General features: G+C 40.5%; 1 protein-coding gene across 1 annotated transcript in view; it reads left to right on the top strand.

Annotated features, from left to right (window-relative positions):
* Positions 1 to 24,944, top strand: part of COL22A1 (collagen type XXII alpha 1 chain) — a gene marked incomplete at its 5' end in the record, with an annotated part of 192,663 nt that overhangs the window by 141,257 nt on the left and 26,462 nt on the right. Inside the window, 5 exons of the mRNA XM_080939438.1 lie at positions 7,500 to 7,553; positions 9,603 to 9,656; positions 14,185 to 14,238; positions 17,957 to 18,010; positions 23,186 to 23,239. Of these exons, the coding sequence (XP_080795564.1) occupies positions 7,500 to 7,553; positions 9,603 to 9,656; positions 14,185 to 14,238; positions 17,957 to 18,010; positions 23,186 to 23,239 (270 nt within the window). The remainder of the gene's footprint in view (positions 1 to 7,499; positions 7,554 to 9,602; positions 9,657 to 14,184; positions 14,239 to 17,956; positions 18,011 to 23,185; positions 23,240 to 24,944) is intronic.

The following is a 24,944-nucleotide window of genomic DNA, read 5'->3' as shown; positions in this document are numbered from 1 at the left end:
AAGTTAGCTATGTGAAGCCAGAGAGATGGGAAGTAGCCACCGGGGAGGAGAGAAGCATGCTCTCAGTCAAAGAGCAGGCAGGAGATGCTCTCTGCCAGTTGGAACAAGTGTTACTGGTCTGTAGCCACAGGCCATTGTTGCAGTGTTCAGCGATAAGAAGAGAATGCACAGAGCTGGGTGGATCATGACAGGGAGACTTACTTCCTCTATGGTCTCTGTGGCCTTAGTGTTAATCATGAGGGAGGATTGGTTCTTTGTGTCCTTTTGTATCTCTTTCTGTGTCCTCTGTGAATGGAGTGTCTTCTTATAGTGTGGATCACAGGGATTTGAGGTCAGAAGCTAGACATGGGCTTGGACTCTTGGCTTATGACCTTAGGAGAGTTTGTTAACTTCTCTACCTTTTTGTTTTAATAAACTGAGGAGTGTCACCATGACAACTGAAGGTAAAATGCTGTCATCAGCACTTGGTAACTTACAGACTCTCAGTCTGTTTATTGTTCTTTCATCCTCTGGGGTCACAGCCTGTGGAAGGACCAGAAAGATGGTACATATAAAACCTTAGAGGAAGCCAGAAACCTCAGTAATAAAGACAGAGAAAAATATTTTAATGTAATACCATTGGAAAACTTGAAATGAATATGGTAGACCAAAAGAAAAAACAGCAATAACAATAATAAAAACAGAACAAAAAACAAGCAAGCCAACAAACAAAGAACCCAACAAACAAAAATCAACCCAAAATTTAAACAAAGGCAAGACCAACCCGTACATAACTGACTATTCTTACACCCAGGTGGTCCGAAGCCCTTTCTGATTACATTTTGAAATCCTCTTCATTTTAGATTCCCTCAATTGATTTTAGGTTTTTAGACTATTGCTTTGGGGTATGCTTTAATCTTGGGTATTGATTTTTTTTAAACCAAATTGCATGAACTGCTGAGATGGTGTCAGTGGGTAAAAGTGTTTGCTGCCACTTTGTAGTGTTCATCCCCAGAACACCACACATTTACTGTGGTGTGTGAGCCCCCCTCAACATAAATGAATGAATGAATGAATAAATAAATAAATAAGTAAATGTAAAACAATTTCAAAAATGAATGTTTGCCTTGACTCAGATCCAGCCCTTCAATAAGGTGTTGACCTAATTTAGATTTATGTTTATTTTGTGTACATGAGTATTTTGCCTGAATGTAAGTATGTAAACCACATGTATGAAGTACCTGTAGAGCCAACAAGAGATCACTGGAACCTCTGGACTTAGAGGTATAGATAGTTGTAAGCTGTCATATAAGTACTGCAGGCTGAGTCCAGGTCCTCTGCATGAACAGCCAAAACTCCCAGAAATGAATATTATTACAATTACAAAGCAATAAATCAAACAAGATAAACATAGGTTGTTTGGTCATAAGCAGAGGATGGGTCATGAGGAGAATTATCTAAGTCTCCTAGGCCATGCTAGGCAGGTTCAAATGACTATTGTTTATGATCCATACATATACTTGGTCAAGGTTTAGATGGTTTACACCCAGTTCAAGAATGTGGCTTCAACAACTGATATTATTTGTTTTTATTGAACATAGACCTGGAGATTTTGTCAAGGGCACTTTGGCATTGATCAGTGCCAAGAGAGTGGCATTACTGATTATGCTCCTGCTCAATGCACATGGGGCTTCCTCTCTGATTCTGCAGGGAGGGCTCATTCATTCCCCTGGAGAACTCAGAGAAGTCATGTCAGCTGTTACTTAGTTGACCTTTTCTGCCATTGCACTGACTTCCAGGCTTAGCCTGACAAAAAGGAGCCTTTATCCAGAGAAACAAAAGTAAATCAATGAATTCAGTGTATTTTCTGCCTTGGAAATAGACAATTTTCTCTGTCATTTCTACCCAACAGGAAGCACTAATGTTTTGGGATGGTGTGTCCCTTCTTGTTCTATTATTCACTCCAAAGGAGGCTATTCTTCAAATATTTTGAAAGAGCTATGGCCAGAAAAAGATCAAAACTTAGTGCTGTGTTGGAAAGCCAGGGCTCTTGTTCCTTCAGTAGATAACTGGTGGTGATCCTGAAAAGTCTTTGGGGTTCACAAACAAACCCCAAGAATAGAAGTGTTCTTTTTAAAGGCGAGGCTACTGCCTAAGTAATATAACCTCCTATATGCTGAACATAATCCTGTGATGGAAAGTGTTTCATCTTATAGATAAGAAAACTAGAATTTAGCAAGGCAAGATGCCAGAAACCAAGGCTGAATATAATATAGCTGAAGTTGACCTACAAATCCATAATCAGTCATACTTTCAGCTACTCTAATAGCAACACCAACACCAGCACCTAGAACAGCTCCAGCTCCCATTAAAGACCCTTACTCCTTCATTGTGGCCTGCAGCAAGACTTCTGGGATACCAACCTATCCTCATCACCATGGGCTGTTGATGAATGAGTCATGGAGGATTTGATGCCTCCTCTGAGTACTTACAGGTTGGTATCTTGGCTCTTGCTGTCCAGCTTCTCTGCTTTTCACTTGCTCCATGGCAATTCCCAAAAGACCGACTCGTGTCTTCCCTGAGTATCCTCGACCACCAAGCATTATCTTTGCAAACCTTCTGGGCACAAAGATTAGTTTGTCAGCAGAAAATGTTCTCCATGACAGAGAAGCAATGACCACTGTTAGCATCCTTTGGACACTGAGGACTTTGAGTATTCACTGGTCTCCCTGCATTGCCAAGAAGGCCTGGCTCCTTGGTTTGCCACTGTGACTCAGTATTTGGCAAACATTTCCTGTGATTCATCCTGAATGCCTCTATATAGAGGCTGTCTGCAAAAGGTGGAGGTGGGCTGCAGAGCTTAGCACTGTGGATGGCTTCAGAGCTCCATCCTGGTTTTAGAAACTACAGGGGCAGGGCCCAAGGACTGTGTGCTGTGATGTTTGCCAACTTTGTAAAGGAAGAACAGAGAAAAAGATGGCAGTCATGGTGACAAGCCTGGGAACACATGTTTCTGCATTTAGCTGTAAGAGCTTCTCATGCTTGGTAATGATGCTTTAACAGCTGCCTCTGAAAAAGATTTAATTTCCTGCTCAGTTTACATTCTTAAAGAGGTCATGGCTCTAATGGGGCCCTAAAGTGGTTCTAGAGATACCCCAGAGAGCAGCCACACAGTCAGAAAAGTTCTAGTTAATTCTGTGGTAATACTGCTGCTTCTTTTGACAGCTAGTATCTAAGAACCTCATCCTTCCGAGGTCACCAGGGCCATTTGCTGCATACTGTTCTTTATAAACTGGCACATCTTCCACTCACATGTGCTCAGTCCTGGGGACTATCATCCTTCCAAGTCAAGTTGTACAGAGACAATTCAGACATAGGCCATTTTTTTTTCTTTTTTTTTGATGGAAGCACACAGAGAAGACAGTATATCCGGAGGCTCTTATATTGGCAAGCGTAAGCTTGACTCTGAAAGCTGGTGCCTCTCTAAACTCCCCTGCCTTCTGTTACCTGAACGAATTGACTTACTGATTACATTAATTGGACATTCTGTCAGCTTCTCTGAAACTTCAGTGTGTTATTTAAAGATACTGACTGGACTGGTGGTTTGCTCCTGCATTCAGTAGCCCAGCACCATAATAATAACTCTAGTAGTAAAATCTAAGCAGTAAAGAATGTCGTTAGAACCAAACCAAAGAATATTTTTAAAGCCCAGCATGGAGGAAGCATTTAATCTACATGCCATGGTGGTCTTCATGGCGCTAAAGACATTGGGCTTAATAACAAGCATGACAAATGTCTAGAGGTGAGTAGAGGAATGTAAAGAAACCAGTGTCAGTGGGACAGCGATGGCTTGGGATAACTCCCAAGGAGGTGTATTTTAGTTGCCTTGAGGGATTAGGCAGGATTTGCCATGCATCCTGGAGGAGGGTTTCTAGGTAGGACACAGCTAGACCTCCCATGAAAGGAGCAAAGACTTATTTGCTGGGAGAGTTCATGCCCTCCCCTGCACAGCTTGCACACACCATCAGGAGATCCTGCAGTTTTGACTTACAAAGGATAAAGGACAAAGGCAGTCTCTAAATAACGGAAACCCAAATAAAATAATACCATGGTTTCAAAATTAATGGTTATAATCATTTATAATTATATTTAAAAGCAAATAAATGACTCCTTCCAACCTGAGAAGCCTCTCTGCAAAGACAGAAAAAGAAACAATTTTATCATCACCTAAAGGGTGATTCAGAGGACAGAGTATACCACAGCCTGGGTAGGAGGCTACGGAGTCAGAACAACTTCAGTCTTAGTAGCCAGTCTGTATGGTTGAATTTGGCATGTGTATGTCTCAGAAAATGCTAATCGGTACTAAGATAGAGAACATGTGACCCCATTCATCAACCATATTCACTCCAAATGGGCCAAGTGTGATCATCAGTGGGCTAGGTGGCTTCTACAAGCATCTCCAGTCTTTATCACAGGGGGTAGTTTTGTGCCTGTGAACCAGACTGCTACCTGTGTTCGTCTTCCTCCAGCAGGAATGGCAGCGGGAAGAAGAGGCACAATCTCCCTTCCCCATGTTTATTAAATTCCAGAGAGATGATTACTACGTTCTGAGAAAGGCTTTAATTGAGTTCCTGATAATAAATAGGCAGAATATTTGTATATTAGTTACTTTTCTATTGCTGTGATTAAACAGCAGTGGAAGGCAAGTCATCAGACCCTTGGAGTATGCCTTGCCCTGGATCTGTCCTATACCCCCATTCTCTACTTGTGCCTTCTCTGATACACATTCTTCCACTCCCTCATGCCCCTTTACCATTATGACTGATATGACTCTGAAAATATGAACCAAAGTAAAATTCAACTCTTTCTGTCAGGTGTTTGGTTGCAACAATGCAAAAGCAAAGTGTGTGCATGTGAAATGATATAGTTTTATTTATTTGTTTCTTTATTTATTTATGGAATTCTTTGTGTAGGCTGAGTTAAGAACCAAAAATGAAGCCTCTAAAAAGGGTATTTAATAAACATCTAAAGAGAACTGGTTAGTAAAATGGCCCTGTAGTCTTGCAAGGATAAAAGCCCTGGGAAGATGGGATTTAGATCTGCCTTTTGATGGTCAAATTTTTGCTGTATAACCATATACCTCACCTGCTGTTCACATGGGTGATCCGTCTTCTCCACTACCATCAAATCTCAGGAAACCATAAACCACCCAAACCAGGCATCATAGCCCCAGGAAAGAGCCAGGAAAATGACTTGGTGGGAAAGAGGTTATTACACACTTGATAGTAAGATAGATTGAGACCCTACTCTTCATGTTCTATGACCTTTGGTGGCTGATTAAACCTAATTATTGATTGATCCCTTTAAAATTTTTTTTCAAAATTTCATACTTGAGTGGACTTTTCTGGAACTCCCTATGTAAATAAAATGTACCATGAACTCCTTTACCTCCTGCCCTCCCTGCTCAAGTGTAGGGATTATAGCTGGTACTACTGTTCTTAGCCCAGATTTCTTATCAGTCTGCAAAGTCTGAGGTCAATGGCTAAGACCAATGTCTTAGATGCTTTACATACGTAGCCATGAGATCAGCTTACAGCCAAAGTGTTAGATCTAACAGGGTCTTTTAAATTCCTAACTGAATGCCCAGTGGGGCAAGGACTCTAGAAATGTCAGATCTCTTTCAAGAAGGAAATGAGTCATGTTTAGAGGTGGCTGTGTTTGTGCAGATCTTCGTCTGTAGTGGGCATGAAGACAGGGAAAACTCAGGGGATCCTGAGCTGCTGGCATTTGTATTGTCGTCAGTTGAATGTCGAAACCACACTCCACAGCTAGACTGAAGACTGGGCTTTGAAAGGAATACATTTACCTTTAAGGCCAATTGTCCCTGAATGTCAGTGAGGCAGTGTGCAGCTCTGTGACACTCTGATTATAAAGGGGGTGCAGACAGAATGCCAACTTTAGACACTTACATATAATAGCATGTGAAGATGATGGAATCAGATTTTTCCTATGAATTGTTTCCTTCCTTTAAACAATGACACTTGCTGCTTTATAAGCGATGGTTCATAGCACAGTCTTAGAACTGTGGGATAGCGTGTCATTAGCAAGCAGCCATGACATCTGTGAGTTGCTCTGTGCTAGAGTGAGCTGGATAGAAAGAGGGCTGAACTTCATATCTCCTGAGAAAATATCTGGGCTCTGCACGCTCATACATTGACTTTCCCTCACCCATAATCTTTAGGATGGACAGATTTGAGATCTAGGAAGGGGTATGTCCTGCTTTAGAATGCAGAGACGAAGAAGGACAGGAAAGAAACCAGTGCGAGACTGATTCACTATCAGGGTCTCTTTACAGCCCAGTAGGCTATTTTAAAGGAATGGAAATGCTTCTGTTTAATGAAGTTTACTGAAATACAGCTGTTAATATAGTAAGCACACCTGGTGCAGTGGCTTACTCCAGCAATCTTAGCACTTGGGAGACTAAGGTAGGGGTGGTGATCCGAATTTGAGCCCAGGCTAAGCTATAGAGTGAGTTGCAGGCAATCTTTTAACACAGCATAAAAGCCTGTTATAGAAAAAATAGAATAAACTGAAAGCCATGTGTGATGGCTCACACCTGTATTCCCAGCAGTCATGATGCAATGTGGATGCATCACCTTGAGTTTACAGTTAAATTGCACTATATAGTTCTAGGGCGGCCTGGGCTATAGTTTAGGAAACTGTGTCAAAAATAAAACAAAACCAACCAACCACCACCACCATCACCACCAATGAACCCCAAAACCCAAAAAGCAGAATTCACCAAAGCAAAAGTCATATTAAGTAAACTGAATGAAGTGGCCACACCCACGTGCCAGCACTTCTAGGGCTGAAGAATTAAGAGTTCGGGGCTGTCCTCTGCTATATACGCCATCAAGGTCAGTTTGAGCATTATAAAATTCTATCTCAAAAAGTATAAAATAACATTCTGACATGACTGCCAAACATGAACTGAATAAGGATGTCAGCAATGAATCTGCCAAAGTGGATGGGAAAAAGCCTACAAGATCTCAACCCTGCACTTCTTATACATCTGTTCATCAGGACCAGATGATGCTCATTCCTGCCTCTGTCTCACCTTCCTGGAGACCTCACTTCCCTCTTGACACTCTTTCCCCCAGCTTGGGCCTTCTGATCTACCTCTCATGGCTACAGATGTTGTGTAGGACCATTGTCCATCCTTCTGTGATATCTTCCACCCCTCACTGTTTAGATTGAGCAATGACATAACAGACTCAGAACTGAATTCCTCTCAGCCCCCTTCATTTCCTTATGCTCTCCCGAGGGACTGGAACTCAGCTAAACAATTTTACCAGCAATCTTTCCAGCAGGGCTTATTCTGTTTATTGTTGCCATGGTTGGCAGCAATGGTTTGATAAAGAATTTGAATTAATGAAAACACTAAAGCATACTTTTATGCTTGCAGTATAGCTCTAGTAAAATTTTCTGTGATTTGACTTGTCTTTCTGTTTCCTTCCCAGGGAAGCCAAGGAGAGCGTGGTGCAGAGGGTGAGGTGGGACAGAAAGGCGATCAGGTAATGCCAATGCTTGTCATGAAGCAGCTCACACTGTAAGAAAGGCTTCACTCAGAGTGTGCACACACTGTTTCTGATACCAGCCTTGCCTCTTCTATACCCGCAGAAGAATGCTTGAGTCTTCTTTCCTGCTTTTCATCTTGAACTCTCTGTTTACTCTCATCCTGATCCATCTCCCAGTTGTCTCAGGAGACTGCATCTTTTCACTTTCTTCTCCTCTGTCTTCTTTATGAGAGCTTTTATTCTTTAGGAAACATCTCTTATGCTGTGCTGACAGTTTGTTCCCCTCTATTTGGTGAAACAGAAGGGGTCTGGGTTATCATGCAAGGGTTGTGTGTTAGCAACAAACACTCTATGCCTTGTACTGACTGTTGTTTGTGCTTTCCAGCAGTAAAAATTTGAGGGGTAGAAGAGGGGAAGAATTTCTTTGGTATTGTTCTGGATTTTAACTTTGTTTTTCTACACTAAATGTTAGATGTTAAATTCTACATTATAAAGAGTGAATGGCTCACAGAAGACTCCACATGAGAAAATAGAATATTCCTGTAATGTTATCAAAATATTGATGTCATAATTAAGGTATTCCAAGCTTATTTTGTTAAGGAGGGACAGATGAAGTATGAGTTTGATTCTTACTTTTTTTCTTTCTTCCTTTGAAATGAAAAGATCATTTTCATGTTCCATCTAGATATAAGAGCTTTAAGATATAATCTTTCTTGTTTTTTCAATGATTTTTTAAAATTTTTATTTATATAAATACACCAAATCTGTCTTCAGACAAACACTAGAAGAGTGCCTTGGATTCCTTACAGATGGTTGTGAACCACCGTGTTATTGCTGGGAATTGAACTCAGGACCTCTGGAAGAGCAGTCAGCAGCACTTTTAACTGTGGAGCCATCTCTCCAGTACATCTTTCTTGTTTTTACCTGCATCCACTGCCACTTCCATGTAAAGGAAAAAAATTAACAAGTTCACCAGTGGTGAGCTGCCCTTGTAATCCCAGCACTAGGATTGTGCAGATTGGGATTTTTTTTTTAGCCAGATGTGTAGTCTACTTGACAAATCTCAATGGCAACAAGAAATCTCTTATCAAAAAAAATTAAGGGAGAAAATACCTAAGGAGTGTTACTGAGGATTATTCATTGATCTGTACATGCATGCTTATATACATGTACATGATCACACATGTGCGCACAGACACATGTACACAGTCTCCTTCTTAGTTTTCCCCCACAAACCCTTCATCCTATCCCCCGTCCTCTTTGCTTCTAAGATAGTGCTCTACTGCTCATGCACCCACTCGTACCTCACCCCTCTAGCATTCCCCTACACTCGGGTAGCCTCTGCTACACGTGTAGTTGGAACCATGGACCCATCTGTGTATGCTCTTTGGTCTTGATGGCCATAGAATAAACCATAACTAAAAATGTTTTTAGGAGTTAGTCCTTATGTGATAACAATCATTTATTTTAGTGTTTTATTGCTTTAAGTATTGGAAGTAGTCAAGAGATAGTTTAAAGTATATTAACAGTTATGTATGAGACATAGATCATTCTGTACAAGAGCTTTGAAGTGCCCCTGAGTTCTGATGTCCTGGGGAAGATATCCTGGAACCAAGCCTTGAAGAAGTGATAATTCTGTGTACATATACATGCCCATTTAATTTTCTTTTAGTTCTTCTTTAGTGGGACATTATATGTATATCTGCAAGAATGGAAGTATAATACAATATTTTTTGTTTCATCTAGATGTAAGAGATTTAATATACCATCCCTCTTGTTTTTATCTGTATATTAAGCCACTACTGTATGCCCTTCCCCCACCTCAATGATTTTGAAGCAAATACTATTTTAAAGCATATTCATTTTTATAAATATCATGAGGCACTTTACAGTCACTAAAGTTACATGAGAAAGAGACCATTTGTGGCCAGAGTCTTCAACCAAACTTGTCACTGGGCTTAGGAGGCAGACTCTAGATGGGTTATTTTCAAGGAGAAAACTTTTTTATGAGTCACTTTTAAAAAATTATCTCCTGTGTCTTCCTAGGGTCACCCTGGAGTTCCAGGCTTCATGGGCCCACCGGGGAATCCTGGGCCACCAGTAAGTAGACTAATAACCTTTATCTCTTGGTTTTGGCATTCAAGAAATGAGTCTGAACTCCATAAAGATTGTGTCATGCTGGCCCTATCTTATTTGAAGGGGTGGGTTTACCTTTAAAGCATCCAGGGATGAGAAGGAAGTGAATGGAATAAATATCAAGGGATTCTGGTGAGTGATCTTGTGTCTGAGGGTCCCCAGCACAGGTTGATGAGGCCAATGTTTTACAGTTAGGATGTCCAGTAAAGAACTTCCTTATATTGAACTTGAAGATACCCATACAAGCTCAGATTTTCCCCAATGTTCTGCAATCAATAACTAATAATTACAAATTATTGTTCAGATTATTCTTTTAACCACTAATTATTATTCTTTTGCATTTATGATAACTAAAACATCTAATTTATTGTTCTGCTAAAGAAAACACTTTCTTTGATATTATAGTAGCTGTGGCCAAGGCCTTGACAAAGAAGCTCAACACCATTCTGTGCCCACAGATTAGTCATGTTGTTTCTCTGCTGGAAGCCAACTACAGCTGCAGTTCCTAGATTTATTGAAGGTAGCCATGACAACAATCAGGGGCAATTACTATCCCTGCTGAGCCCAGGTCCCCAGAGATTTCCATGGATTCTCCGTGAAACTCTGTCTCTCAGATCCTGCAAACAAGGCTACTGTAAATGACTCAAAGCACACAGTAAAAGAACCGGTACTAAACAGAAAACAGGATTTTAAAATAAATTTTGTAAAAGAGAGACAGTTTGGATTATGAAGCCAAAGTTAGGAAATTCAGCTTGCTTTGTTCCTTTATGCTTTTAAAGATTTTCCAGAGCAGAAAGTAATTTTAAACATTGAAACATCTCTACAGCCCCTGCTTTGCCTTTCTAAGTAGCAACTCGTTGACTTCTAGTTGTGTTAATAGATTGAAATAAATCAAACTTTAAAAAATATTTGTTTAATGAAGCCACATGAGAACATGAAACAGCAGTTGACCCATCACACGGGACCTCTGCATCAGGGTCATAAGTCATCTCAAAGAATGAAGAGTTCACTTTAAGTCTTTGACATCAACCATCTCCCCACTCCTGATTTTAACAGTCTTTGCAATTCCTCAGCTTCAATTTCTACCCAGTCTTGTTCTGCTATGTGCTTTTGTGGAGGAAATAACAAAAGACTGATTTATTTGTTGCCATTGAACTACTGCATAGAATTTCTTAATTCCTTAAAGATTTATAATTTTATTTACTAAACTATGTTGCTTTGCATTTGCTTATTGTTCTAGGAATCTTTCTATTTCTCAAATAAAACGTCATGACCAGAAGTAGCTTGGAGAATAAAGGATTTGTTTGGTTCCCACATCCCAGGTCACATTCCATCACCTAGGGAAGTCAGAGCAGGAACTCAGGCAGGGACAGAGAAGCAAGAACTGAAAGAAAGACTATGAAACATTTCTGCTTTCTGAGTGTCTATAGCTTGTCCAGACTGCTTTCTTATAGCACCTAGGCTCACCTTTTATGGGGTAATACTTCCCTAAGTGGCTTGGACCTTCTCATAGCAATCATTATTCAAGAACATGTTCTAAAGGCATGCATACAAGCCAGTTTGGTAGAGTCATTTCCTTACTTGAGTCATTTCCTTTTTCAAGAGAACTTTAGCTTGTGTCAAAGTGAATAAATAAAATAACCAGCACACCTATTTTATTAGATCCAAAAGTTAGGCAAAGGTGGGAATCCAGTGTATACTTGGGAAAGGCACCCATATGAATCAAAGAGGAACATATGAGAGACGGATAGCTTTATCAAAATCAGTTCATTGGTGAATAGTGTCTTGTGATAGTTTTAACTTCCAAATGCACCCCTTCAGCTGAGAACTACATAGAATGGGCATAGGGTTATACCTTTTTCCCTCCTTCTTCCTAATGGTTCCAAAACTAGAACATGGCTCTAGTACCTTTTTGCCAAAAATTCTGTAATTTAGATCTTCATAACCATAAAGCACAACCTGAGACTCTTTTTGAATGGTGAGTCCGAGACATAGAGGCAATCAGAAGCCATTGTACCTGTTTCCAGTTGAGGGATGCTTTCAGCTTAAGTAGATGCTTACTGAGCTTCTGTTTAATGCCACACCTAGTGTTACCTTGTTGGAGTGATTAGGTCACCCCTTAGATTCAGAGGCTCATCCAACAGGAACAGCCCAAGAAGAGAGAAGTAACCAGGATGGCCAATTTTACACACACACTTATTATTTGGCAGGTCTTGTCCAAGTATTCCATGATCTAGACTCCAAGCCCACGCAGCTCTTTTCTTGTTGGTTTTCTTCTTTCAGTCAGTGTCCTTCCACCAGATAAAGCCTTTACCACTTTCCTACTGCCATTTTGATTCTGACTCCACAAAGTCGAAGGTATAGGGAAAGAAACTTTGGCCAAATTTGTGTAGACAACCTTTGACTTGAGGTAGAAGCTACATTATGTTGGTTGTTTTGGGTAAGATATATAGTTACATGAAGAACCTCATGCTATTTGTTTAAATATTACTGATGTCCCTATAGTTCATGAATATTAGCTTGCTTCTTATCTAGTCTAAGTGATGTAGACAAATCAAACAGCTTTCCCCCCTCTAAAAGCTTACAGTTCCTAGGAAATCAGCTATATTCACAACATCAAGCTTCTATGAGATGCAAGGCTATAATATGGTTACTTCTCTGTACATAGAGCATGGTTAGCACCTACAAAAATAACCTTTAAATCAATATATTTAAATCAATCAGAGGCCACTGACTAGTTATCCATAAGGTTCTGTGAGAACTTGTTTGTTCATGCTTCCATGATTACTCAGTAACTACAGTGGCTGCTCCTTGGTTAAATAATAGACATATGATGTCAGATGATAAACATATAATATTAGATGGCCCATCATGCATTGTCCTTGGAGTGTTTTTGGTTATGGCTAGTTCTTTATGTATATTGCCTTTTTCAACCCATTCAACAACCCACATTGTGGTTGTTGCTCCTTTTTGTCTTCTTTTTACAAAGGAGCTGGGATGTAGGAGAGTAAAATAAGCTGCACTGGACTGCAGAGCAGGAAAGGAGGGTGCAATCCCAGCATTCTGAGTCTGAGGCCCTGTCTGAGCCCACCCCTCTGTCCTGTAATAAGCACTGTTTTAAGTCATCTCAAACACTACTCATGTTTTTAGACAATTTTCATAATCTCGTAGGGAAAGAAAGTAAACTAATAGATTATAATGAGCAAGGGGCAAATGTCTAAATTCACTTAAAGAACTGCTCCTCATGCAGAACTTCATAGCTAAACATCAGGTGGGGCTCAGAGAGTCCTGCAGAGAAGAAGAGGAAAAATCAGAAGAACCAGAGAGGTCAGGTTCCTCAAAACACTGTCCACAGAATCAACTGACCAGGACTCATGGGGGCTCATGAAGACCAGGGAGCCAGTTAGGGTCTGACCTAGGTCCTTTACATATATGTTCCAGTTGTATAGCATGGTGTCCTTGTGGGATTTCTAACAGCAAGAGTGGGAAAGTCTCTGGCTCTTTTGACTCCTTGTGGGACCCTGTTCATCCTACTAGTTTTTTTTAATCCAGCCTTGATGTGATGGTATGTGCCTGGTCTTACTGTAGATTGTCGTGCTGTGTTTGGTTGATGTCTCTCAATGCCTGATCTTTTCTGAGGGAAGACAGATAGGGGGGTGGATATGAGGGAAGAAGGAGTTAGGTTAGGAAGAGACTGAGCAGAACGTGGGAAAGTGCAGTCAGGATGTTATATATGAGAGAATAATTAAGAATAAAAGAATTGCTTCCATCATCCCCTAGCTGATTCTGCCTCTACTCCCATCTGATTATTCAAAAATTTGGCTGAGTATTCAATGCATTCCAGGAGCTTTGTAAGAAGAAGAGAAGTCATGGAGCTTGTGATGTAGGAATGATTGGGAAAGAGGAATATAGACAATGAACATATTTAAAGTCAACAAACCCTGGGTTATCAGACATTAGCATGTGCTCCAGCAAAATAAAAATACAAAAAGGGGAAAATGTTACCGGGGTTTTGAGCGGGGCAATTCTTAATATTCTCAGTCTTGCAGGTAGCAAATATCTATCTGAGAAACTACTGCGTAAATTGAGTTTGTGGGCATGGGGACAGGGATGGAGGCAGAAGGAAAATCCCTATCTCTCCTAAAGTAGTGTTATAGATGAATGGCTGGAGCCTACCCTGCACTGCTTCCTTATTTCTCTCTATCATTTCTTTCATTGCTTTGCCTATATCTCTCTTCATCCATTGGTTGACACTAGTGATTCACTCTCTATCCCCCAAGAAGACAGACCCAGGTGTTCACCTATTGGTCTGTGTCCCAGAATGCTCCCTCTTTAACATTACCTGGGAAGTCAGTTACAAGTGTGAAGCTTTTCTGTTGTCTTAAGGGTGACTGGCTGGTCAGTGATTTGCCCCTTCCCAAAATGTAGTTGCTTCACTAGGTTCAATCCAATTGCACTTGAATCTCATCTTCTGCCTTGTCTTTCTTTGTAGGGAGCAGATGGAAACACAGGTGCAGCAGGACCACCAGGACCTCAAGGGCCCCCGGTAAGTCCTGCACAAGACAGAATCATCCTTAAGTTGACCTTAAGGACTTTTTAGATCCTTGTGTTTATCTTCTTTATCCTATTCCTTTCCAGTTGTGACCTCCATATTCCTGATGTTCAGGGCCATGCTTTCTTGAGGGGAAAATGTAATCAAATTGTATTCTGTTTATTAGTTTGCCTCTAAAAGAGAGATTCTGATAGACTCATCTGGTGACATGTGAGTCCCCAGTGAAAACCAGCTCTAAATGCACATTCCAGCGCTCCTCGTCAGAGTAGTTTCTGTTCTTAGCAGCAAAGGGTGAGTGGGAGAAGCCCAGCCCATGCTACAATTTGTTCAAGTGTGTATCAGGCAAGAGAGAGCTCTGTTATCACAACTGTTCCAGAGGCAGGTAAAAATCAGAAAGGATGGCTATTGTCCAAAGTCCCCAAATCATGGCTGTTATGGTTGGCAGTTGAAATTTTTATCTTAAAACTCAGAATTCTTTTCTATATAGAAAGCTTTTAGAACCACATCTGGCTTAGGTGCCAGAAAGAAAAAGATGAACTACAGGTTAAGAGGCATAGTGCTGGTTGAATTCGTGTAGGACATTTAAAGAGGCACACAGTATGTCACTGCCCTCTATCCCTTCTGGCTTCTCTTCAGTGATTTCAGCCTTGGAAGTTGGAGAAGCCTGGAATCATTGCAGCCATTTTATGAATAAGGAGAGTGAGAGGGGAGAAACAGTGATGTTTAACGGAACAGTCAGAGCCAACATCTGGCTACAGGAAGCTCAGCAGCATAGTCACAGAGAATTCTGGCAAGCTGGTATACAGAAGGGCCCTGAGAGTACAGTTAGCAACACCACATCCTTCTAGGCCAGCATGGAAAAGTGGTGCCCAGTAGACAAAGGCAAACAGGAAATTAATGTTCTGCTCGACACTTGAGTCAATTTGAAGACTATTAGTTTGGTGTTCTTTCTCCTATTTCCCACCAACTCACCATGGAGCACTGAGATTGAATTACTGACAGCCCCACGGCCCTTTGTAGGATCATCCTGCGGTCAGTCTGTTTGAAAACAACCCATGCATAAATCCCAGGATAGAAAATACTGCAGGCAGCTTCTTATTGATTCTAAGACTATAAAAGATTTTCCCAATAAAACTAATGGACTGTTTGCCTGAGGAGAATAAGATACTGAGCCCAGTTGTAAAATCATTACATCGCTACAAATTAAACTCTATTAAATAAGACTTTGGTTCTATCATGGGACTCCTTGCTAAGTTATGGGAGCAGTTGGAGCTGCCCATAGTCCTGATAGATTACCATAAATAGTAAATTGGGATAGGGTCAAAGTTTTCTTACATAAAACAATGTTGTCTGGGTAACGTGGATACACACAATCCATACGAACCTAATTGTTCTCACTGTTTTGAATTAAAACATATTAAGTACTTGCTATTGTTTTGATATTATTTGAATGGAAGAAGTATGATGTTGAGCCCCCTGATGCAACCTCTTAATACTCTTACAAAACATGATTTCTAAATAGCCTCTCTTGGCTACTAAATGTTTTGAGGTTGTAACTAACAACTCCTCTGAAGCAATACGAGTGGAGAAGTTTAGATTGTTGAGCTTTGTTGATCTTCTATAATTGCTGTCTTACAGCAAATTATACAGCAAGGAACTTGTATTTTTCAAAGCCGGGACTTAATTTTGAAAAGTCATTATTTTCTGCACTCTGCCCGATTTCAATTAGTTGCTTAATAAATATTTAAGTGCGTTCATTTCCTCAGAGTAAGTGATTTGTACAAGCATACTTAAGAAGAAAAGCCCTGTGCCACCTTATGGACATTCAGCTCTGGTGGTGCTCAGGAGAGATCAGGGAGGCTCTGTGATGCAGACTGGGTCGGGGTGTTCTGGTAGATTAGTAGGGCTGGCTTGCATGCTGGAATATGGAGCTGGAGGCTAGCTAGAGAGTGTCTACTCCTTGTCTCTCTTACAAGTGAAGTGTTTGTGATGGCTGGGAAGTCAAGAGGCAGAGTCTTCTCCCGAACTTCCCTCCTTCACCCAAGAATCGAGTGAATGATGTAACCCAAGGCTTGGTAGATATGAATCTATGAAGAAACAAGAAGGAAACAGCTCAGACATTGTGAGGCACAGTTCACTGTTGTAACCACTCAGCTGAGCTCCTGCATGGCAACATGTGCCATTGAGAATTTATATGCTAGCAGAATATGCATTCTGCTAAGAAAACTTGAATAGTCAGAGCAAGCAGAGGACTGGAAATTGTTGGCCCTGCTCTGGAATCATTGTTTTTTTTTTTTCATTTTAAGGTTTTTGGAACAATGAACACCCAGAAAGTTGTCCAGAATGCTCCATTATCAGCATCTACCCCTCCATGTTAGCTGAACAAATGTTTCATACTAATGTGTATATTCATACTACTTGTACATACCATGGTATTTGCTGAAACTGGGGGCCTGGAGGGATGGATGTTTTCATTTACTGGTTTGTTTCTTTTACTTTTGTCTGAGAGGCAGTATGTTAAAATAGTCCTAAATGTCTTGCAGCATGATTCTATAAATGCCACGGTACACCACAAACTGAATTCAACTCAAAGACATATCACATTCTATGTCTTTTTTTAGAATCAGAAGATTTTTAGATGCATATGAAAAGTGTGAAGACCTTGCTGGTTTTTTGACAATGATAATAGTAAAGCACGATCCCTTCTGCACCAACTCAAGAGCCTGTAAAATAAGTGTTGTAAACATTTGTTGCTGCTATCTTATTCATGGTTTAGAATTAGCTTTAAAAAAGAAAACAGCCATTCAGTTTATATGCAGTACAAATATAGCTTAATAAGAGATGTGTGTTTTGTCCCCAGATGGGACAATTTTTGTAAAATCTGTATAAATGTGGAATAAACACTTTTGTTTGTTTTCAATGACCTGTGTAGGATAAACAGTAAGCCTTTAAAATATCACTTTATGTGATTCCAGTATTAATCTTGGCACCAGAATCTTTCCCCACAAAGGCACTGAGAGGGAGTTAGAACATCATCCAGAGTCCTTCATACTCATGCCAGAAATATGGGGTCACAGGAAGCTGAGCAGTGTGATTAGAACAGTGGCAGCTCTATGCCCATCATGAATAAAATAGGAAACAAACTGCTAATTGATGCTGTTTTGAAAAAAAAAAAAAACAGACTTTGAAAATAGCACACTTTTTCACGGAGGGGACAATGACTGGTAGCTATCTCTGGATAAAGGTTTGGGGATCTCTGGGGAAAATACACAATGACAACAGTGAAGCCATGGATGACACAGGCCCGTCCAGCCTGTCACGTGAGCTGGTTTCTGTGAGTGTGGCACCTCACGCCCTAGGCCATGCTGTAGGAAGAGACAAATGTCGGGATGGACCTGGGGCCTGGCCTTCTCAATTCCAATGCCACAAATCTACAGCCATCTGAAATTGGATTCTCTGCATCTCTGTACCTTAGACTATGTCTGTCTATACCAGCATTGTGTGGGTGTGCTCTGTTGAAGATAACACAGCCCTTGAAAGGGGTAGAGCCTCTTTCGAGGAGGCTGCAGGGGCTTTTAACCAAGCTCCCTCCACCTCACAGGAGAAATCCCCTGTGCCATTTATTTCCAGAGCAAGTGGAAATAAATGTTAATCACATACCCTTCCAGCTGACCAAATATTTCATGATGTTTTTATGTCTTGGCTCTTTCAGGGCAAAGAAGGTCCTCCTGGTCCCCAAGGTCCATCTGGCATCCCAGGAATCCCAGTAAGTATCCCTTTAAAGAATCTGGTTTCTCATCAGAAAAATAGGTAAGCAAGAATGTATTTCAGCATAGGTGGTAGTGCTCATCTATAATCCCAGTGCTAGCGAGGTGATACAGGATGTAAGGCTAGCCTATGGTAAAAAATCTCTCCCCTTTCGCCCAGCAGAATGCATTGGAAGAGCAAGGTTTCATCACTAGTTGAATTTATAGCATTTTAGAAAATTAAAAGAAAAATAAATTTTAACCTGAAGATTTTGAAGAATGTCTAATATTTAAGTGGAGCACATCTTAATCTCATTTTATGCTGAAAACTGATTAAATTTTGATTTAAACAATCTTACTGATTTAAATAATTCTTATTTTTTCCTCTCTTATAGTTACACAAATACACACATTCCTACAGGTATCCCTGCATACAGAGACATATAGATTTTTTTATTTACAGCATTGTTGTTACATATTTATAAAATTTGCATATAATATGTAATAGATACCACATTACCTGTGATATTTCCCTGTTGCCTTATAAAACATACAGTTGTTAGTTTTGCATGACAAACAGTTCTCCGATTCCTTTAGGATGATGCCCTAGAGTGGGGTTTAATTGTTGAGATTGTAATTATAGCCAAGGTGTTGGATACTTGCTGCAAAATGACATCACGCAAACGGTTATACTCAATTCTGCAATTTAATATACAACCCTGTAAGGGCTGAGATCTCTACTTATACTAATTGTCTGTCTGGAAGTCTTTCTCTCATGAGAATGGGCTCTTAAGATCTACAGCCCAGAGCATCCCACTTCTGTTCCTTAAAATAGGTTTCTTTAGTCAAGCTACACTGATTTTCTTTTGACTCCTAAAACACATTATAGTTTCCCCTGACACAAATGACCCCCTCTAAGCCACGGTGATTTTTGTGTGTGTAGTTTTTCTTCTCAGAACAAACCCTGGTTGCCCCTCTTCACTGGTTGATGCTCTTCAAATCTCTGGTTCTGGGAGTGGATCCTAGGGTTTCATATACACTAGGCAAAATACTCCACCACTGAGTCATATTCTGATATTCTAATTCAGTTTGCCTTCTGGTTTCCTTGGATTTATTATGTATATGTGCTTATGTATATAATCATATATATGTACACACATATATGTATCTTTTGTTATTGCTCACTGACTGTGATCAAACCTAGTATATTGAACATGCTAGGCATTTACAACCAAACGGTCGAAACCTTCTGTTTTAACTCCAGTCCCAGCCCAGGTATTCATTCTTGCTTTCTTCTCAGCTGTGGTGAGTTCCCATTCTCTTTCTTTTGTTTCTGAATATGGCTCAGGTAATACTCCTTTTATTATCATTCAGTATCTATAATTAAAAAGTGCCTCTATATTAGACCAGGGAATCTAATAGTCAAATAGTTGGGAATTGTATTATATGTTTCGGTTTCTGTGATGATGGCATCTGCTTGTGTTCAGCCTTGGAGCCCCACACAGCAGTGAGTGATAAGAGAACTGTGAGAGTGGACGAACAGCTCTCTGAGATCCCTTCCTGCTCAACTGTCTACCAGGTTACAGATGCATGAGGCCTCCGCTAGGCAGTTGCCACGAAAACCATGCATAACCATTCACATTGTAACTTGTTGGTGTTCATAGATCTGAAGTCACAGTGTGGAACTCATGTGAACTGTATTGGAGACTGGTCTTTCATGTAGCTCATGCATGAATAGCGATTTGTTTCTATCAGTGGTAAAGGCAAATAAAGAAAATATTCAGTTGGGATTTTTCACATACCCATTATAGTTAATAGAAAACAGAATTAGAAGCTGGTAGGCATAGAAACAATTATGGTGCCCCATCACTCTTCTCCTGTCTGCCTTTAACAATAAGGACAACGATCTTTCTTCTCACACTGTCTCTACTTACTTACCCAGCCCTCTCCCTCTTCCCTTCCAGTGTAACCCTAATCATATGAATACATTTCTAGTGCTAGTTGTCACCATTATACCAAACTGGGTTTGCACTGGCTTCTTTCTATGCAGAACTGTGGACCCTCTTCCCTGTGGCTTTTGTATAAGGGACATGATAAGGTTATGAGTTCTCTCCTAGCCCACATTACCCAGCCTCCCTTCCTCTCCAGCTTATTCTTATCAATTTCTATTTACTTCTTCCCCAGTAGAACAATAACTTCAACTACTTTTCCCTCTTCTATCAAGGAAGGCACCTCATTCCTATCAGACACCTCCTTTACCTTCTATCTGGACACTGAGAATCACTGGCTTCAGTGTGCATGGAGTCCATCATAGTTTGCTGTGCACATAGAAACTTCCAGGCATAAATGTATCCCACTCATTACTAAGCCATACCTTCATACATCATGTACTTCTGAGACATGCCCATGACCTTCTAGCAGGGTTAGGTATGGACTTGAACTAGACTTAAGACCACAGGCTGGAAGATGACTTAACTCTTAAGTGTGCTGGCTGTCTTTCTAGAGTACATTAAGTTCAATTGCCAATGTCCACATCAAGAAGCTCACAACCAACTGCAGTTCTAAGGGATTCAATACCTTCTTCTGACTTATGTATATATTCATACAGATGTAGCAAATAGAAACACAGATACACATTAATAAAAATAAAATAAAACTGAAATCCAAATTTAATAGCAGGGTTTGAAAGCCCTATCACAGTACTAAAGGCTTAGCTGTGAACATCATTGCTACTCTATTCCTCATCCAACTTCCCTAATGGTGCCAAGTTGATACTTTATCAACCTGGCTAAGTGGTAGAACAAGGCAAGTAAGTGGGACATGAATGGTAGCAAGCTCTTGAACTGCATATTCAAAACCCCATTTCTACAGTAGCTGAAGTTACATGAGAAGACAAACGAAACAGGGAGAATCATTGTTATAGAAGAAGACATACTATGTTATACACAGGACCACAGGGACTCAGGGATGGACAACCCAAGCTGAATTAATGAGACCCCTAGAGCTTCCTGATAGAGGTAATAGAAGATTGGTCAAGGTCAAGTTATATATCCAGAAAAAAATATTACAAGGTTACTGAAGAAGGTATGGCAGGTTGAAGCAGTTGCAGACAGATGTGACTGTATAAATGTATCACATGGGCAGAATTTAGCTTCTTCTACTTCTGTTACCTGCTATGAGGGATGCAAGAGCCAGCGAACTCACTATCATCTGAGAACCAACACCAGAAAGTGAAACAATGTATCTATCCACTTATTGAGGGCCATCTCCTTACTTGCTGAATTCCTGGTATTTATCAAATCCTTACCCTAGAGGACAGACACAAGTGTATCCATATTTATTCAAAGAGAAGAAGACATGGTTTAAAAAGTTAACAACTGCCCATGCAAGCAGCTTCCTAAAGCCAGCTTTCCTGTCTTGGGAAGCCCCATTTATATCTTAGATCACATAGGAAGCCACACCTATCCTTTTCCACCAAAACACTGTAAAGGTATTGCATTCAGGGACAAAAGATCAAGCCAGAAGTCCCCAGACATTGCCTTTTGTAACCTGAGTTTGCTGGTGTTCTTTTTTTTTTATAACCCCTATTAAACTGACTGCAGAGCTGTCTGGACTCTCCTTTCCTTGGCCTCTGTGTGTAGGGAGAAACCATTGTAAAACTGAACTTTTTCATCTTTAGACCTTTAATTAAAATTTAATTACACTATTTCTCCTTCCCTTCTCTCTTGCCTATAGCTCTTCATAACCTTGTTCTCTTTTTCTCTAATTATTGTTGTTTTATTTATATAAGATTATATACATATATCTATATGTGTGTACATACATATATATAACTATAAATATGCAATGCATATACACATATATAAATTATATATACACACATAAATATATAAACACAATAAACGGAGTGCATTTCATGTTGCTTGGTTTGTTTGTATATGATTTCAAAGCTGACCATTTGGTATTGATCATCAGGGTCACCATCCCTGGTGAAGACTAATTCTTTCCCTTCCAGCATTCCTTAGTTACCTGTAGTTCTTTGTTTAGTGGGAATTCCCTGAAATTTCTTCCTTCTACATTAGTATGTCTATTGGTGTCAGTGGCTCTTGGTTAGGCTGATGTACTGTTGTATCCATTAGTGAAGCTTTCTTGTCATTTCTAGGAGGTATGATTTTACAGTAGGTTTCCTGATTCTCGGTTAGTACAGTCTTCTTGCTCTTACTTCCATGTTCCCTGAGCTTTTGACCACAGAGGATATAGATTCATGAGTTTGTTTATTTGAAGTTTATATAGTAATGCGAGGAGCAGCATTCATAAAATGTAACAGGTACCAATGAAGCAAGCGGTGGGACAGCAGGCCAGAGAGAGGAAACATTCTGATTGTTGCCCAGGCACGGCAGGCTAAGGACAGTAGTGGAGAAAGTGCACAGGTTCTGCAGCAGCTCTGTGGCCTCACTTGCTGGTGCTGGTGTTCTGCTGAGCACTGTAAATGGTTACTTCTGACTCTGCAGGGCACATTTACTGTTTCTTTTTAGGTTAAGATGCACCAAGCAACCAAGGTCCTTTGTCTCAGAGGTGCACGTGAAATTTAAACCCTTCTTCGCTGAATTTTTTTTTCCCTTAGCTTTGCTACTTTCTTTTGGATTCAGGTGGCCTGGGATTGCTCTCTCCTCTAAGATACCTTTGCCATCATCTGAGACCCTGATGATGTACTTATCTATAAAATAAAAATCAAGGTTAACGTGTCCTCATCTAGAGCTGAGATCAGCTGGGGTGGAGAGACTAGAGAAAGAATTGTAGTTTGGCTTTGTAAAGAGAGGTGTAAGTCACTGGACATTCTAGAACCAAGCAAACCCCAACCCTCTTTCCCCATACCCTATAATGCCGTAGGAGTACAAGTGTTTTGCTGTGTGATTTCTTCCTTATTACACAAACCCTGTCATCAAAAAGGCCAACAGGAAGGACCAGAATGGTGGTTGTTGTGTATAAATAACAGAAATCATGATACAGTTGCAAAATAGTCTGCATTTTCAGGTGTCAAATTCTGACTCAGAAACTGACATTCAGACTCTAGGGGTTAGGGAGATATCTGGGTGCTGCTATTACATAGAGATGTACATGGAGTGCCTTCCTGTCTTTCCTTTCTTCTCTGTAATCTTCCTTGACCTAATAAGCAATTTGAATTTATCTTTCAGGGAGAAGAAGGCAAACAGGGCAGAGATGGAAAACCAGGTTCCCCTGGAGAACCGGTAAGGGACCCTACAGTTGCCCTCATGCCAAAACCATCCTTTTTCAGCTCTTCTGAGATTTTGAAGTGCTCCTACAATCCAGACACACAATCCTGTCCTATGCACCACATCCCTTTCTTCTCATAGTTCCTGTATCTTCGATTGGTAAGCTGATCAGCCAAAGTCACATAATTGTCTAGTGACAGCCCAGGAATTCCAAGTTCAGGTCTCCCAACCTTCCACACTGTACTTTGCTGCCCATGTAGCTCCAGCCCTGGGGATGTGGAAGGGAATTTGGAGGCAAGTGGGATATACTGGCTCCTGGTCATGAAAGCTACCTCCCAGCTTTATGATTAACATCAGGCCTGCATGTGCTCATTGTTGCTTTGAGTTTTCTTTAATGACATTTTTAGGAACCTCTAGTGAGATGGGAAGACAAAGATATCCTGAGTTGTCTTGGTGGGCTCATGCATGGATGATTTATTTATGGCCTCAGAGTCTGTTCCTAGGGCTTAGAGACATCTCTTTTCTAGATTCAGGGTTCTGTAATGATGATGAAGATGATGATGATGATGAGATAAGGAGGAGGAGGAGGAGCAGAATGAGGAGGATGAGTCCACCATTTCTGGCATTACTCTTGTCTTCATAAATCTAGGGCTGTGGTGTGGCTTAGTGGAGTGCTTTTCCTGTCATGCAGGGCCCTGGGTCCACCACAGCAAACAGAAACAATGCAACACAAACAAAACAATACCCACGCAAATCACATGCTTGGTAAGGAAGATAAAGGGCTTCAGGGATAGGGAGAGAACTGTGTTCTGCCCATACCTCCCTGGTTCCATAACCGGAGTGCATCTACCACAACACTGGGTGGTTCTAAGAGTGAGGGCTTTAACCATGGAAAGATGGTTTCCTGAGAAGGAAACAGTCAGGTGACTTCAAACTCCACAGTGTTTTAGTTATTGTTGGTTTCAAAGGCCATGTTTTTATTTATTGCAATTGCTTGTTTGTGTACATGTGAGCAGTGCACAGGCAAAGATCAGACGTCAGCTTGCAGAATTGGGTTCTCTTATATCATGGGGGTCTCAGTGATCTAACTTAAGTTGTCAGGCTTAGCAGCATCTACCTTTACCGGACAATCATCTTGCTTGTTCCTTTTCCCTCTTGTAAATTAATAGTCAGTTTCATGGATTATTGATTCATGTGTATGCTCCTGAATTCATTTGTATGTGCCATGACGTGGGGCACACATTGGTAACACACCCCCAGGAATCGTTACAGGAAATTTTGAGCTAAGTGACGTAGGTGTTGGTAACAAAACTCTCATCTTTGGAAAGAACAGCAAGAGCTCTTAACAGCCTTACCTTTCAATATTCTAAATCGATGTTTATACACTAAATATTGATACAACTAAATTTAATATAAACATGAAATTATTTTATGCCCAGTACCAGCAATAACAATAGCAACAAAGTAGCTTTAGATGCTGGGAGTTCCTGGATATCAGCTGTGTGACATTGTGTAAGTTGAATAGCCTCTCTCAGCTCCAGTCTCGTTCAGTTGGGTGAAGGGCAGTGTACTAACTTGCTAGATGTCACAGATCAGATGAGTTGAAGAATGTGCAGCACACCAGGTTTATCCAACTCTTAATTATTTTAGTGAGGTTCTCTTTGCAACTTCTCTACTTTCACTCCTGGTGAGGTCAGAACGATGAAGCCTTTACAGCCAC

The sequence above is a fragment of the Micromys minutus genome (assembly GCF_963924665.1).
Source record: "Micromys minutus genome assembly, chromosome: 27".
In the NCBI taxonomy this organism is placed as follows: Eukaryota; Metazoa; Chordata; class Mammalia; order Rodentia; family Muridae; genus Micromys; species Micromys minutus.
This window is presented reverse-complemented; position numbering and strand designations above follow the sequence as displayed.